Source organism: Rhinolophus sinicus, linkage group LG05 (assembly GCF_036562045.2).
Source record: "Rhinolophus sinicus isolate RSC01 linkage group LG05, ASM3656204v1, whole genome shotgun sequence".
NCBI lineage: Eukaryota > Metazoa > Chordata > Mammalia > Chiroptera > Rhinolophidae > Rhinolophus > Rhinolophus sinicus.
The window spans coordinates 16215273-16229964 of record NC_133755.1 but is presented as its reverse complement, the minus strand read 5'-3'; the positions used below and the strand labels follow the sequence as shown (position 1 = coordinate 16229964).

The window sequence follows — 14692 nt, the reverse complement described above, 5'->3', positions numbered from 1 at the left end:
AGCACCTATGGTCTTGATGACGGCCTCCTGGAACATGCGCTCTTCGTGTTCCTTGATGATCTTCGTGCCCAGGCTGATGGCCCCGTCGTAGCTCCCGGTCAAGGCGTAGTCGATGCTGAGCCGCAGCTGCCTCAGCAGAGTGTTAAACATCTCCAGCACCGTGGGCCCTGAGCGCCGAGGGGTGGGAGACGCAAAATCCAGCGCTGGCACCCCTCGCTCATTCTCCCCTCGCCTGCAGTACCCGGCAAGCCCAGGCCCACTTCCAGCCAGGGGCTTCCTCTGCCTCTATCTTCCCCGGCTGATTCCTCCTCCCGCGGAAAACCGATTCTGACACTTCCCTCCAGTGCCTTGCCCTTTTCTGAAAGACGAGGCAGCCTCCCACCAAGGGCAGTTCTTTGTCCTTGAGGGGCTCCCAGCCCCCACTCCTTTCAGGGCCCCCTTACCCACGGAGCCGGTGGCGGCGATGACCGCGGCTTCGGACAAGACCTCCACGATGCCCGCCCGCACCGTGGCTGCGCTGCGGCTATTGGCATCCAGGTGGCTCAGGAGCTGCTGGATAACCAGGTGGGAGTGCTGCGGCTGGGAGGAGGAAGATGTGCTCGTCCCCACATGGCCTCTGAGCCAGGGAAGCCTTTGACTGGGACCGAAAAGCCCAGGTGGATCTCAAAGGCTGGGGTGGGCAAAGGTGAGGTCCCAAGGCCACCGGAGGTGGCGCTGATACCCCAGTTTCTTTTCCTGAGCTCCTCCCCTCTTGGTCCAACAAGCAGAGCCAAATCCCAGTGAATACCTGGATTTCCACATTTTTCCTGTGCCCTTTCGCTTCAAATGAGTCAAAAGTCAATTTAAAAATATCGTCTTCCTTTTCATTTTCCCCAGGCCCCAGGTCTTATTGGTAAGAGCCGCAAGAGGCCACATGATTTGGTCCAGTAATGCTCAAAGTGTGACCCCTGGTTTGATGCCAATTCAAGATCTGTCCTATGCCCGTTTACAGGGAGATAAGTAGAGGAATTGAGAATAAGTGTTTAGTGAGCAATCTGACAATGCTTGTGGCAGCCAAGGGTGGTCTGCGGACTTGTATTTCACGTGAGTTTTTCATTTACTTTTTCTAGGAATTCTTTTTAATTGTATTTCACAAAGTATTGGTCTGTGAAATAAAACTAAACTGGTCTTTCGCACAGCAAGCTTACACAGCACCAGTTTAGACACGGCGGCTTAGAAGGCATGAAAGACAGCTGGCTGTCTCCATAAGCACAGCCCTGCTCCCAGAGGTGCCCCTGGCCAGAGCGACAAGCTGGGCCAGGGGACCCACCATACCTGAATTGAGTACATGATGATTTTAAAGCAACGGACGGCAAACACCTTTGGTTCCCAAAGAGAATGGTTGTCCAGATGGCTGTGAAGGAGAAAATATAGGGGAACGGCTGTGAAATGTAAAGTGACACTAGGGAGGAGAGATAAGCTTGGTGGGAGAGGGACACCTCCCAAGAGACCCAGCCCTCACAGCGCTCCCAGGTAAGTGAGGGAGGGCCTTCAGGTGTAGGTGAGAGAAGGGAAGCACGAGGGGCCCCAGGGCAGTCCCCGCCCCAGAGCTGGAGAGGGGTCAAGAACAGGGCTCTGCAGCTGTGGAGTCAGGAGTGAACCCGGGCACCTTCCTTCAGCCTCAGGGGCTTCCTACCAACTCCTCCCCAAAACGGCACCTGGCCACCGTGTGGTAGCTTTTGCTGTCACATTGCAGGAAACAGGCAGAGAAGGGATGGAGGTGGCCACAGCACCACAACTGTAAATTGTCTTCCTTTCTCCCCCAGTCAGCAAGTAGGTGCCAGGACCTCCTCTGGTGGGGGAGGCAGGGAGGGGGACTCACATGAGAACCGGCTTGATGGCGTTTTTGATGTTGCCAAAGGCAGCTCGGCCCAGCAGTTCCCGAAGACACCTCTCAGCCAGCTCTGCTGGGTTTTCCTTTTCCTTCTCTGGAGCTTGGAGGGGTGAGGGGGACCGGCTGTGGGAACACACAGTGCATGGGTGAAGGATGGAATGCAAAGCTGGGAGTCACGCTTTGTGCACACCTGGATTTCGGTGCTGTATCCATGCAAATGGTGATAGCAGTACCAGCAGGAATTTGGTGTAGGTCACAGGGGCGCTGTCACAGCTGTCAGAAGTTAAATGGGGTATAGAAGCCCAAAGTGGAGGAAGATTGTGAGAGAAGGGATAAAGTTTTTCTGGAAATCCTTAAGGATAGGTCTGATGTGCCTCTGTGGGAAGGACAGATACCCACAGAGGACGGCACCATGGGCCTGATAAGGCACAGACTACGAGTGTCTCCGTGCCCCGAAGGCTTTGGAAGAAAAAAAGATGGGATATGAAGACAGGTGGCAGAATAGCAGAAAGCAAAAGAAAGTGGGAGAGAGAGAAGAAGGGAAAGGAAAAAGAGGGAGGGAAAAAAGCAAGGCACAGTGGCTGGGTCAGGTGTGGCTCAGTCGTATCAGTCACAGGGGGTGGACCCAGATCTGGACGGAAGAAGGAGCCAGCCCCCGACTCCTGGCTCTGAGACCACCACAGGCCCCGCTTGTCAGTGAGGTGCGGTTCCAGGAATGGCCACCAGGAGGCACACTTACTTTCCCCACCGGACTAGCCCCAGCACAGGCTCAACTGACAAGTAAGGAACCCTTATCTTCAACCCGCGTCACGCAGAGCCAGGCAGGACAGTGACGTGAACCTTTCCCTCCATCCCATCTCACAGGATGGATCCCAGGTCTGGGGGCTTCCAGATTAAAACCCAATACTTGCAATTTGTGTCGAGTGTCTGCTGCCTGGTCAAGCAGGCATGTTTTAAGGGCCTGAAATACCATTAGGAAGTGAGGGAGGAAAGAAGGTTAGGGAGGGAAAGGCCTCAGTAATTGGAACCGTGAAAGGTATTTACAAACCTCGTTGGCTTGCTGCTTGCAGAGAGACAACCAGAGTCTTGGTTCTTTGTTCTTACCAGCTCACACTCACCCCCAGGGAGCCCACAGGGTTACTGTCTTTCCTCATGAATGCAGACCTTAAGGGGTGTGGCAGGTTGGCAGAAGGCTAGACCCACGGCTCCTAGGGAGCCAGCTCTGGACTCCTTGCAGAGCAAGCTACAAAAGCCAAGACCCATGGCCTTGTAGTTACGTTTTACCAAACAGACCAAGCTGTGTGGTTCCCCAAGAATCGGGGAAGCAGCCTGGGAGGGCTGCACATGTCCAAGCTCCACCCTCACCTGCTTACCTCTCGGCCTCCTCTACGTGCTGCAGGTTGAAAAGCAGTGACGGAACAATCTTGTCCATATGCTGTGGATCCCAGATATTGGCCTGTAATTCATCATTCACCGTCTTCCTCACCACCCCTTGCAGACCTTTGATACCCGACATTCGGATTCTGTGAGGAAAAGAGTGAAATGGGGCCGTGAAGTCCTCAAACCCTGAGGAGTCTAGTTTCTATGGCAAGGACTTAGAGATGCAACGTAGGGGTTAGGGACATAGTCATGCATCCAAAGGCAGAATAAAGACCGCCCTCTACTTTCTGTGTGACTTGGGCTCCTGGCTAGCTGGCTTCCTGTGCTGGTGGACATGCACTCAGGAAGCCGTATCTTCTGGCTCGTCTTGGAGACCTAGTCTGTCTTTGCCCTGGTACCTCTGGGCTCCATCCCTAGGGTGCCAGGTGCTCCAGGCTCCCTCTCTTTAGTACTCAGCTGGGCTTGTTCCAACTTGAGCCCAAGATGTAAGAGGTCATAGAGCTGCCAAGAATGGCTGAGGCCAAATCCAGGGCTCTGAGCAGCTTACGGGGGAGAGGGGATCCAGAGGGAGAAGCACAGGCTCTCTGGGCACAAAAGGGTTTGGGCTGAGGCTAAGGTGGCTGAGAAACCAGGTAGGAAATTGAACTGAATAACAGCACAGAGGGGACCCTTTCAAACATCCCCAGGCCACACTGCACTGACCAGGGTCAGCATGGTCCTGCGAGCGGGGGCCCTTGTTACTGGCCCTTTATTTCAGTCTGAAGTTCTTTCTTCTAACCAAACGTTTTTTTCCTGATTACAAAATAATACATGCTAATTATAGAAAACTATAAAGAAAAATTACCCCTACGATCACTACTAAAAGAACAGTTATTGGCATTTTGGCGTCTTTCCTTTCTTCTGTGCATAATATGTAACAGAATTAAGAACCTATGGTATAGGTAATATGTACTATTTTTATCCCCTATCACATTCCAGCATAAGCATTTTTCTATGTCATTAACTCTTCATAACATGCATGACGTATTGTCATAAGAACTTTCTAAGCAAGTCCCCTATTGGTCATTTAAGTTGTTTCTAAAATTTTTGTTACTGTAACAATGCTACGATGGACATCACTGTATAAAATATTTTACTACATTTCACGTCATTGCCATGATGGAATTACTGAAGCAAAGGTAAGAAATGAAAGGCTCCCAATATTGCCAAAATACTCTCCCCACCCCCAGTGCGCAAGCTGTGAGAGAATGCCATCCTCACTGTTTCTGCTGTGGCATGGGGGAATCTCATTTTAAATATCTGTTCTAATTTTATGGCTTAGAAACTTCTTAACATCTTGTAGCTATTTCAGTTTGTATCCTTTGGATGATTATTGGAGTTAAGCCATTTTTCTAAATATTTAGTTGCCAGTTTCAGCCTCAATTTTAAGTGCCATTACCAGGGTGTGACCTTGGGCCTTATCTGGGGACCATAACAGGATGGTGGGAGAGGCCTAACTGGGAGACCCTGGCCTGGACCAGTCGGGGCTGCTCACAATTGGCAAGGATTCCCCAGGGAACCACTCTGCCTCTCTGATCCTGACCAGTGAAGTCCCTGAGCCAGAGGCTGTCCAGGCTTGAGAACAAAGTAACTGGGACACTATTCTACTAAACTATTCTGGGCTCTGGGCTAAAAGGCGCTCAATAAAGCACAATAGAAATATACCCCAAACATGCTGGACTCATGTTCCACCCAAGAGAGCCTGGCTGGCAAGAAAGCAGGCCCAGTGGGTGGGAAATTGTCTTCCCAGGACTTCCTTATATGTGAATGTGAATTAAGTTTTCTTTTTGCCTTCAATCTCCCCAGAATTCCCTCCACATGAGTACACATTTCATTCCATGACACCCAGAGCTGACTGACCCTTTCAAAATAAATTCTGAAAAATCAGGCCTGTGGGAGAGGAATCTCTTACTGCTCCTTATAATGGATTCAGTGGAGGCCTACCCACGTGCAAAGGACCTGGGACGTCTCTGAACGCCAGGGAACTGTGTGTGCGTGTGCAAGCACACAGCTGTTTATGGGACGGAAGGGTAGTTCTCGGAAAGGGGCTCTGGGATCTCTGGGCTGTGAATGAACAACAGGGAGAGAGCTCAGGGGAAAAGGGGGTGCAGGGAGGGTATGGAAAAGAGACAAGAGGAAGGAAGAAGATTGATGCCAGAAACTCCTCTCACCCTGCAGGCCTTCCTTTTATGGATCGTAAGTGCCAGCCTGTAGGTGCTAATGGCACTGCCCACTTGCCAGGAGCAAACCTCAGCAACCCTTCTCCCGATGTTCAGTACACTCCTGACGCTGTCACAAGGCAGTGCTGACCATGTCTGCTTCCATGCCTCTCCACCAAACCGTGTGTGTGTGTGTGTGTGATTGCATGGATGTGTGTAATTGTGTGCATGAATGCATGGGTGTGTGTGATTATGTATATGGTTGTGTGTGTGATTGTGTGCATGAGTGTGTGATTCTGTGTATGAGTGTGTGTGATTGTGTGTGGGGGAGAGGGAGGGGAGAGAGACAGAGAGAGAGAGAGGAGAGTGGCACAAGGAGCATCCCCTCTGCCCCCGCCTGAAAGCTTGGCACTGCCTGAGTGGTCACTACCTGTTACAGCTATACCTGGTTACAGTCCCGCACCTGCCCCAACACCTTCTTCTGGACATGCCCCGACTTCTCCAGCCCCCTCTGCGTCGTCATAGCCATTTTGGAAGGAGGTAACTACTGTAGGAACCAACACTGGGGACAGGACAAGGGACTCCTTCCTCCCGTGGCCCCCACTGGCCTCCCACATGCACGGTGGTAGCACAGCCCAGGGAGCCCATGACTACTTCAGAGGGTGTGAGACTGCGGACACCGCTGACCAGTTTGCATCGGGATCTGCTCCAGAGTCATCCCACAGGCTTGGAAGCTTTGGGGACAAGCCACCTGGGGCACGGAGGGATTCACTTCCTGTTTCTCCAACCCAGATTGTCAAGTGTGGCAAGCAAGCTGTTGTTGGGGCACCCAGGCCTCCTTGACCCCGCTGCTGCACAAAACATGCCACTGGGGGTGCTAGGAGGTGCTGAGGCATCAGCTGGGTTCAGGGATAAACCAGTGGAGAACTGGTTCACGGTGAGCACGCTGGCCACAGGACAACGGCAGCCCTGCGGTCCCTTCTTCTTTGACTCCTCCTGCAGCTTTGGTTGGTATGGACAGCTTCGTCCTCCTCCCTTCTTCTCCTTCTTCTGAAAGTATTCTCTAGTTTCATCTAGCTCCCAGGTTGAAAACACACGTTGTAGGCAGGGACCTACTTCTAATTCTTTGGCACCTTGTAGTTCCAAGGACAATGCTCCCATAAGACGCCAACTTATAGCTTCATCAGCCTAACACCTACTGCATCTATTGGTCAGCACATATTCACGTACATTTCCTTGTGATTTCATCTGAGGGGTTTTATTTCTGTGTTGATGAGTGTCCTTCTGTGAGTTAAGTATGTTTATAAGTTTGAGTATGTGTGTATAAAAGTGTATCCTGTAATTCAAGATATTTATCTGAAAAGCATCCATTTATTCACTTACTCAACAAATATTTACTGAGTGTCCACTGCTCTCCGGGCACTGTTTTAGCACTTGGGATGTACCAGCGAACAAAATAGTGATTCTTGCCCTCACACAGCCTACATTCCAGTGGGGAGAGACAGCCCATGAATAAGAAACATAGTAAGTAAATTATGAAACATGTTTGAAGGGGATGAGTGCCATGGGTTAAAAGAAACAAAAAACAAAACAAAACTAGAACAGGGTGAGGAAGAATGGGAGTGGGTGTGTGGGGAATTCAGGGGAAGGTGTCACTGACAAGGGGAACTTTGGGCAAAGGTTTGAAGGGGCTGAAGGAGTACGCTACATAGACCCATGGAGGAAGCATTCCAGGCACATGAGCAGACTGTGCAAAAGCCCTGTGGCAGCAATGTTCCTGGTGTGCTTGTGGGCAGCAAGGAGGCCTGCGTGGCTGGAGGGGAATGAGTAGGGGGAGAGTGGAGGAGATGGAGTGAGAAGGGCGGTGAGGATCAGCCAATGTGAGGACTTTGCTTTTTATTGGTGGGTGCATATTTGGCTGGATAACGGTGAGTGGGAGTGTTTCTGGGTGTATAAGTACATGTACTTCTGAACAAAAGAGCATGAGTATACGCATTTATGTATGTTGTCACTGACTCTCAGATTGGGCTCGCAGGTCTGTTACCTTACAGCCTGCCCAGTTTTCTGCCCCAGAGGCTGTTCTTTTAGAAAACCTGGTGTTGGGAGCCCAGCACCACCCACCTGCCCGCCTATGTTCTCCCAGGTGCTCTTTCCTCCCTAGCAATGTCAGAGCAGAGGGAATCAATCACCAATGGGATCAGGGACACAATTGGGGCTGGCAACCGTCTAAGACCCATCGATGCTTCTGTCATTAGCTGCGCAAGCCCCCTCGTCTTCCCCGACTCACTTAGTCTTGATTTCCAGGTCATCGTGGCTGGAGTGGCACATTTCACTGAAGCGGGACACAAAGAAGTCATAACTCCGATGATAGGACGGGGTGTCCTCCTCAATGTTGGCAAACTTCACAAACTGTCCGGGAGGAGAAAGAGACATGCACGTGACAGGTGACCCGCTGTGCTCCTCAGTTTTGGGCGCTGGGACTTATGTTCCCAGGCCACCTGCCATAGTAAAGCCAGGGAGTATACACACCCCAGGAGCCATGCATCCCAGGACCCAGCTCTGGTCCATCTCCCAGAGTACACTCAGGATATCTGAGTTCCAAATCCGGCTCACTGTTCCTGTCTACACAACAAGACTGGCACCTGTGGCCCTTCTCAGCCCTTCCCTGCTGGGGTGAACAGAGGGTGGAAGAGAAGAGAAAATGAAGGGGGCTCACAGAACTGCCTACTTCGTTTTACATCCAGAGCTGCACCAAAAACACACACAGGCTGAGAGAGAGGATGTGAGGAATAACACTGAAACTGAGAGAAAGCCATCATCAAAGCACATAGCACCACCCTAGAGTGCATTCTGGGAAACGGGAACAAACCTGAGATTTGATTAAGAAGTGTAGTTACATTGTATTGTTAAACATTTGAGTAAATCTTTAAATTTGCCGTTTCATTTCAGTGAAGTCTCACTCAGCGTTCTCAGCGGCTGGATTTCTGCTGCATCGCCAGGCTGCACATTTGCAACTGCAAATAGGGACTTAATTTTAACCGACTCCCACAGAGAAGTGAGAATCATAGACTAAGTGGAATTAGATTACTAAAACATTACATATAATTCTTACAGGTTATTTTATTAGTTATAAATTCAGTACTGTAAACAACTCTAAAAAGATTAGAGTTAGAATGTATTCTCCATTACTCTGCCTTACAGTATTTAATTTTTACAAACATTTGTTCAAAAAGGATATACGATTGAGATGATTCTAGTACCAATTCCACTGTGTGTGTGTGTGTGTGTGTGTGTGTGTGTGTGTGTGTGTGTGGTTTTCACAGCACCAACAAGCAATGCTCCAGGCACCAGCTGGGTGTCTTACAATTCAACTTAATTCTGACACTATTTACCCGGAGAGAGCATCAGATCCCACAGCTCAAGTGTTCAGCTTCACAACACTGCCCCCTCCCACACCCTTCAGAGACCAGCTATAGATGAGGGGTTCCTACGACCCCCTCCTTGGGTTCATTTAATTTGCTAGAGCAGCTCACAGAATGCAGAGAAACATTTCATTTACTAGACTGCCAGTTTATTATAAAAGGATGAGACTCAGGAACAGGCAGATGGAAGAGCTGCATAGGGCAAGGTATGTGGGAGGGGCCGGGAGCGTCGGGTCCTCCAGACACACCACCCTCCCTGCACACTCCCTGCACCCCCACTGTGCACCAACCCAGAAGCTCTCCAAAGCCCATCCTTTTGGGTGTTTGTGGAGGCTTGATTACATAGGCATGACGGACTAAATCATTGGCTCTTGGCGACTCAACTCAATCTCCAGCCCCTCTCCCCCCCCTCCCCCGTGGTTGTGGGTGGGGGTGGGAGGACTGAGAGTTGCAACCGTCTAATCTCACTGTGGGAAGGGGCTTGTTATGAATAACAAGACATCATTTCGCCTTTATGGCGCTCATGGCTTAGGAAGGTCCAAGGGTTTTGGGAGCTCTGCGCTAGAAAAGGGGATTAAGACCAAATATATATATATATTTCTAATATAAATCACAATATCACAACTAAAATTATCTAGTTAGTACACTCACAACATTCAATTTGTCAATTGGTTTCCCTATTTGACTACTTAAAAGTTGTTACTTTTTCTGGATGAAAATTAGCAACTTCTACTAACACCATTGTTGATTGTAGTGTTTTGTTCCTGCAATAATAAAGATACATTTATTTTCTGCTGACTGATAGAATCCCGACATACAAAGCTGGTAAGGAGATCTGTCCTTTCAAGTTACATCTAAAATGCAGACATATGTAGAAGGTGCCAAAAAAACGTATGCACATTTTAAGAAAGGAAAAAACTGTATTAAAATTGTAATACTCAATATGTACCAATAAAAAAAGATGAATACAAGTCACGTTTGCCTTCTGCAATTACAAGAGGTGCTCAAAGTGGTTACCATCAGCATCCAGACACTTCTGATGACGGTGAACTCCTGCTTGAGCAACGTTCACCAAAGTGCCCACTTGTGTACATTTTTGGGCACCCCCATATTTACAGGCGAATATTCTGATATTAGCAATACATCTGGATGGCATTTCTTGCATTGTTGATGTGGTCCTGCAGAGGTGGTGGTCATCCATCCATGTGACCACAAAGAGCAGGGATTAGACACAAGTTTAGGAGTCTAGGAACAATGGTAAGTCAGCCTTTGGCTCTGTGACCTTCCCAAGCTCCCCAAGCCTAGAAGTTTGGCTGAAGCTACATTTGGGGGCATCGCTGCTCTTAACCAGCGACAGGATGTTCCCAGGGTGTACGCCCCACGGCCGCAGCCGGGCTTGTTCAGGGTGTCCGTCCACTCAAAGTGGACATGCAGCTCCAGCGGGTTCTAACTGCAGAACTATCTCTAACTGGCATTGTGACCTCTGAGTGGGACATTTAACTTCTCTTAGTGATACAGAGGGAGAAACAGTTAAACTAAGACTTTGTCCCTAACATTCAGTGACAGCATGGCCTCAAAGGTATGTGAGGAGAATGAGTGACCCAACTTCCTGTTCACTGGCGTGAGAGTTTATGGGCTGATAACAGTGAAAGCTTTGAAGCTTACATACGTCAGGTCCTCCCCTAAGCATTTTACGTCCATCACCGCTTTGTTTCCTAAAATGACTGTAAGTTAGAGAGCCATCATTATTCTTATTTTACAGACAGAGAAACTGAGACTCTCAAACTGAGTAACTTGCCCAGGTTCCTGCTGGAGTAACCCTCCATAGCAGGAGCTCTGCCCTGCAAACCTTCTCGGGTTTTCTGTTTTCTTTTTATTCCTGCTCCCTCCTTCCTCTAGCACCTCATGCCACATCACCCAGGAGAGCTGCTTACATGGGGAGTGGTGGTGGATGCTGTCAGGGAAGAACCAGCCGAGAATGAAGAAGCAGCCCGGGGTGACCTTCATCTGGTCTTTTTAAGGGGGCTGGAGGAGTGAGGGCGCTGGTTTCCAAACACTGTGGTACAACGTTATTGAGCGGGCTTGGTTACCACGCAGATCCCTGATCTCTGCCCCCAGCCCCAGACGTGCTGTGTCAGTCTTAGATGAGGCCCAGGGATGTACCTTGCAGCAAAATCCCAGAAGATGCTGGTGGATGGTCTGAGGCCCACATGTGAGAGACAAGCAGGGTCAGGGGTAGGCAGCCTGGTCTGTCTCTCCTCTCCAACCCCATCCCCCACTCTGACTCCTGATCTCTGTGGAAGACACCATCAAGTTCCCCTTCACTTTCAACTTTGACTTTGGTCTTCCTTAAAGTGCCACGGAACCAGGAGCAGGACTGCTGGCCAGTCAGGTGGCATGGCCAACGCAGTTGTTCATGCCCAGTGTGGGTTCTGACCGGCTGTTATCTGTGCTGTACGTGCTGCTCAATATTTTGGCTACTACCCCTTGGCTGTAAGGTCAGAACTGAAATTACAATCAACTTTTAAAAATGGAAAATTCAGTGACAGCCACTGAGATAATAGAGGGTAGACAATGTGCATGGGGGTTCCTTTTCTAAAACTATGGGTGGCCTTTTTCTAGGCTGGGCAGCGGTTTTGTCTGAATCTGTTCCAACTGGGCCAGCCACAGCTGCTAACCTCACTAGAAAACGCCCTGTTCTGTTCTTCTGTGACCCTCTGCGTCCCTGGCCTTTTACTCTTCTGTACTCTTCTCAGAACTTAATTTTGAGCTTTTTCCTCAAATTTTGATTTTGACATAATGGTTTTTGTATTTAAGTAGACTGTACCCCTGCTTTATCTGCTGGTCCTACAGTCAGACACCCATCTACCCCCTCGCTCTGCATCTTGTCATCTGTGTGGACCACTCATGTAACTTCTGAGCCACTGTTTCCTCATTTGTAAAATGCGGACCCAAGGACTGATACCATGGGGTGGCCGCCAGGGCTAAATGAGGGGATGTATGCAGTGACCAGCACAGCGCCTGGCACTGAGGAGTACTGTGGTGAGCCTGGTAACTGGGCATTTGTGGTCTGCTCCATCAGCTCCAGGCCTAGGCTCAGGGGCAGTCCTACCCTTGTCCTTCCCATGCCACCCACACTGGCCCAGACAGGCAAGCACAGAGCGGGAGCCCAGATGGGCATTATGGACCATGCATGCAATGTATCTCAAGTCTGGAAAGAAGGAATCAAGTTACAATCACTCCCCCAATGGACTGGCGACCAATGGTGGGGGTGGAGACAGGCAGAGAGCCGGGGAGTTGGAGGGTGAGGGCCAAGCCCCTGAAGACCATTCAGGGACTGTAGGTCACTTAGTGCTATAGGGTAGGAGGGGGCACACTAAGGGGCCAGGCAGAGGGGCTAGAAAGGCAGCTCCAGAAGCCGTCACTGCAAGACCAGGAAGACATGGCCCAACGCTTGTTTCACTTGCTTTCTTCTTCTCTTTAAAATGTTTATATCCCCTCATACGACCATGAATAAAGTAGAGAAAATCAAGAAAATCTCCCTGAGCTTCTGTTGTAACAGGAACTGTGTAAATTGCAGACTTATTCTTGGTAAGGTTCTTATTTCTAAGAGGCTTAAACTTTTTATGGCTCCTACGGGATTCAGCACCAGTCACGGAACAAGTGTTTGTGGGGCACAGCACGAATACATCCAAGATACCACTTAAACAGTGCTCTACACACACCCGCAACTCCACTCATGGTGCCTTCCCATCACACTTGATCAGAAAAGCAGATTTCAAATATGTTATAGTGAAGCTTGCTTGTGTTGTTTTAACTCACACTTTGTCCTGTTGGAAGCCTTCAAAATATTCACCGACAGAGGGGTTTGGGTCAGGAGGAGCTACCCATCTTTATCAGCAGGTGTGGACGGCAGCAGTATTGGAAAGAAGCAGTTAACACCTATATGCTAAGTAAAAACAACATTGAATATTTCTATGGCACTTGCGGCTTACATGTAGTATTAGTTTCCTGGGGCCACATCACTCCAATCTCTGCTTTCATCTTCACATGTCTCCTCTGTGTCCAATCTCCCTCTGCCTCTCTCTTATAAAGCCCTCACGATTGCTTTTAGGGCCCACCTGGATAATCCAGGATACTCTCCCCATCTCATGATCTTTAACTTGGTTGCATCTGCAGACACCCTGTTTCCATACAAAGTGACGTGCACAGGTCCCAGGGATTGGCATGCAGGCTTCTGAGCCACCCCAGGCCTCTGGAACAAGATCTGGGGTAGGGCCCAGGTGTCTGAATTCTGAAGACAACCCTCCCCCACTGCCTACCCCGAAGATCTGGGGACGGTAGGGGATCTACAGCCCCATGTCCTTTGTCGCTTTACTGGTAAGTTCGACCAGTAGCTATGGAAATATTCCGAGGCAGCTGGGAGGAAGAAAGCGTAAGCAGTATGCTTGCCCGTGGCAAAGGCTAGATAGACAGCCATGTCCTTTGAACTGGAGTGCTTTGGGGTTGAACCAAAGGTTGGATGGGTAACCTGCCAGGGCTCCATTTCTGGGGCCCAGGACTGGCCAGGAAGCTGCATCCTCGAGGCTCAGGCTGTCAACCATTCCATCCCCTCACTCACCAGGACTCTTGCCCTGTTACAAAGTCTGGTGATGAGACCACACTTTCTGCCATACAGAGGATGTGTGCCCCACTTATTACATTACGGGGGGCACTAGGGCTAGCTAATAAAATAGGCACCTTTTTGGTACCAGGGTCTCTGAGTGTCCTTAGGAACTCTTGGTTTGATGGCTTGGTAGGAGGAGTTTCCTTTCCCCAAGTCTGAAAGAATAACAGCACAGACACACTAGCCCAGAGGACCTGGCCAGGGAACGTTGGCCTGTGTTGTCCCCGTGGGGGCAGCTCCTAAAGTACCAGCCCCAAGCTGCTCCTGAGTCTTCCAGTGGCTGACAGGACGAGGCCAAAAGGGAAATTTTGGTGATTGTGGTTCAGAGGGTGAAACTGGGGTGTTTCATGGGGGCCCTGGTCAAGGGACCACACCCACTGTGGAAGTCCTCCTAGGAAATGTGCCCAAACCTGGCTGAGATGGGGTAGAGACTCTAAAGTTTGATAGTGAGTAAGGCCTTTTATTTATAACAGGCTGTATGGTGCTAAGATTAGGAGAAGGGGTCCGGAGCCAAAATGCATTTCTAAATCCTTGCTCCTCCACTTATTTGGAGGCTGATCTGGGGCAAGTTACCTAAGCTCCCTGTGCCTCAGTCCCCCATCTATAAAATGGGGCTAAGAGCAGCTTCCTCATAGACTTGGTATAACCAGTCCATCACAGTTAGGAGTTGCAGCCTCATTTCCCCCACCTCCTGCCCCCAGTGCCTTGTCGGCTTGCTGTCAACAATCCATGAGTTTTCACTGGGTCCATTTACCTGTGCCACTGGTCACCATTTGTTTTTGCAAGCAGGAACTTCCTGTCTGCTTCACCTCTACCATTACTAATTCATACCGCACAAATGGCTTTTATTAAAATGCTACTTGCCTAATGCATGAGATTGTGAAATAATAAAGTTGGTATCTTTGTATTAAACATATTACAATGATGAGAAAGGTCTCCATAGCAACAAACTGAAGATCCTGAACATGTGACACTTCAAAGGCCATGGGCACTGCTTAGGGTCACCCTTCAAGATCAAAGTCACAGCTTTTTATACACTACAAAGGGTGCCAAGCTTGCTGAAGCAGATCACCAACCCTCTCTACAGGCAGGAAGGAGCCACAATTGTGTGAAAACTGAGAGTTACTAAAGGCCTGGGTCAATAGAGAGAGAG

The 14692-nt window shown here is 49.6% G+C and overlaps 1 protein-coding gene across 2 annotated transcripts in view; it reads right to left on the bottom strand.

Moving 5' to 3' along the window:
• Positions 1-14692, bottom strand: part of EFR3B (EFR3 homolog B) — a 117292-nt gene that overhangs the window by 19279 nt on the left and 83321 nt on the right. For both annotated transcript variants that reach the window (XM_019712762.2, XM_019712763.2), the window contains exons 5-10: positions 7739-7860; positions 3247-3396; positions 1862-1996; positions 1315-1393; positions 444-579; positions 6-167 (exon numbers count right to left, since the gene is read on the bottom strand). In XM_019712762.2, coding sequence (XP_019568321.1) covers positions 6-167; positions 444-579; positions 1315-1393; positions 1862-1996; positions 3247-3396; positions 7739-7860 — 784 coding nt within the window. The remainder of the gene's footprint in view (positions 1-5; positions 168-443; positions 580-1314; positions 1394-1861; positions 1997-3246; positions 3397-7738; positions 7861-14692) is intronic.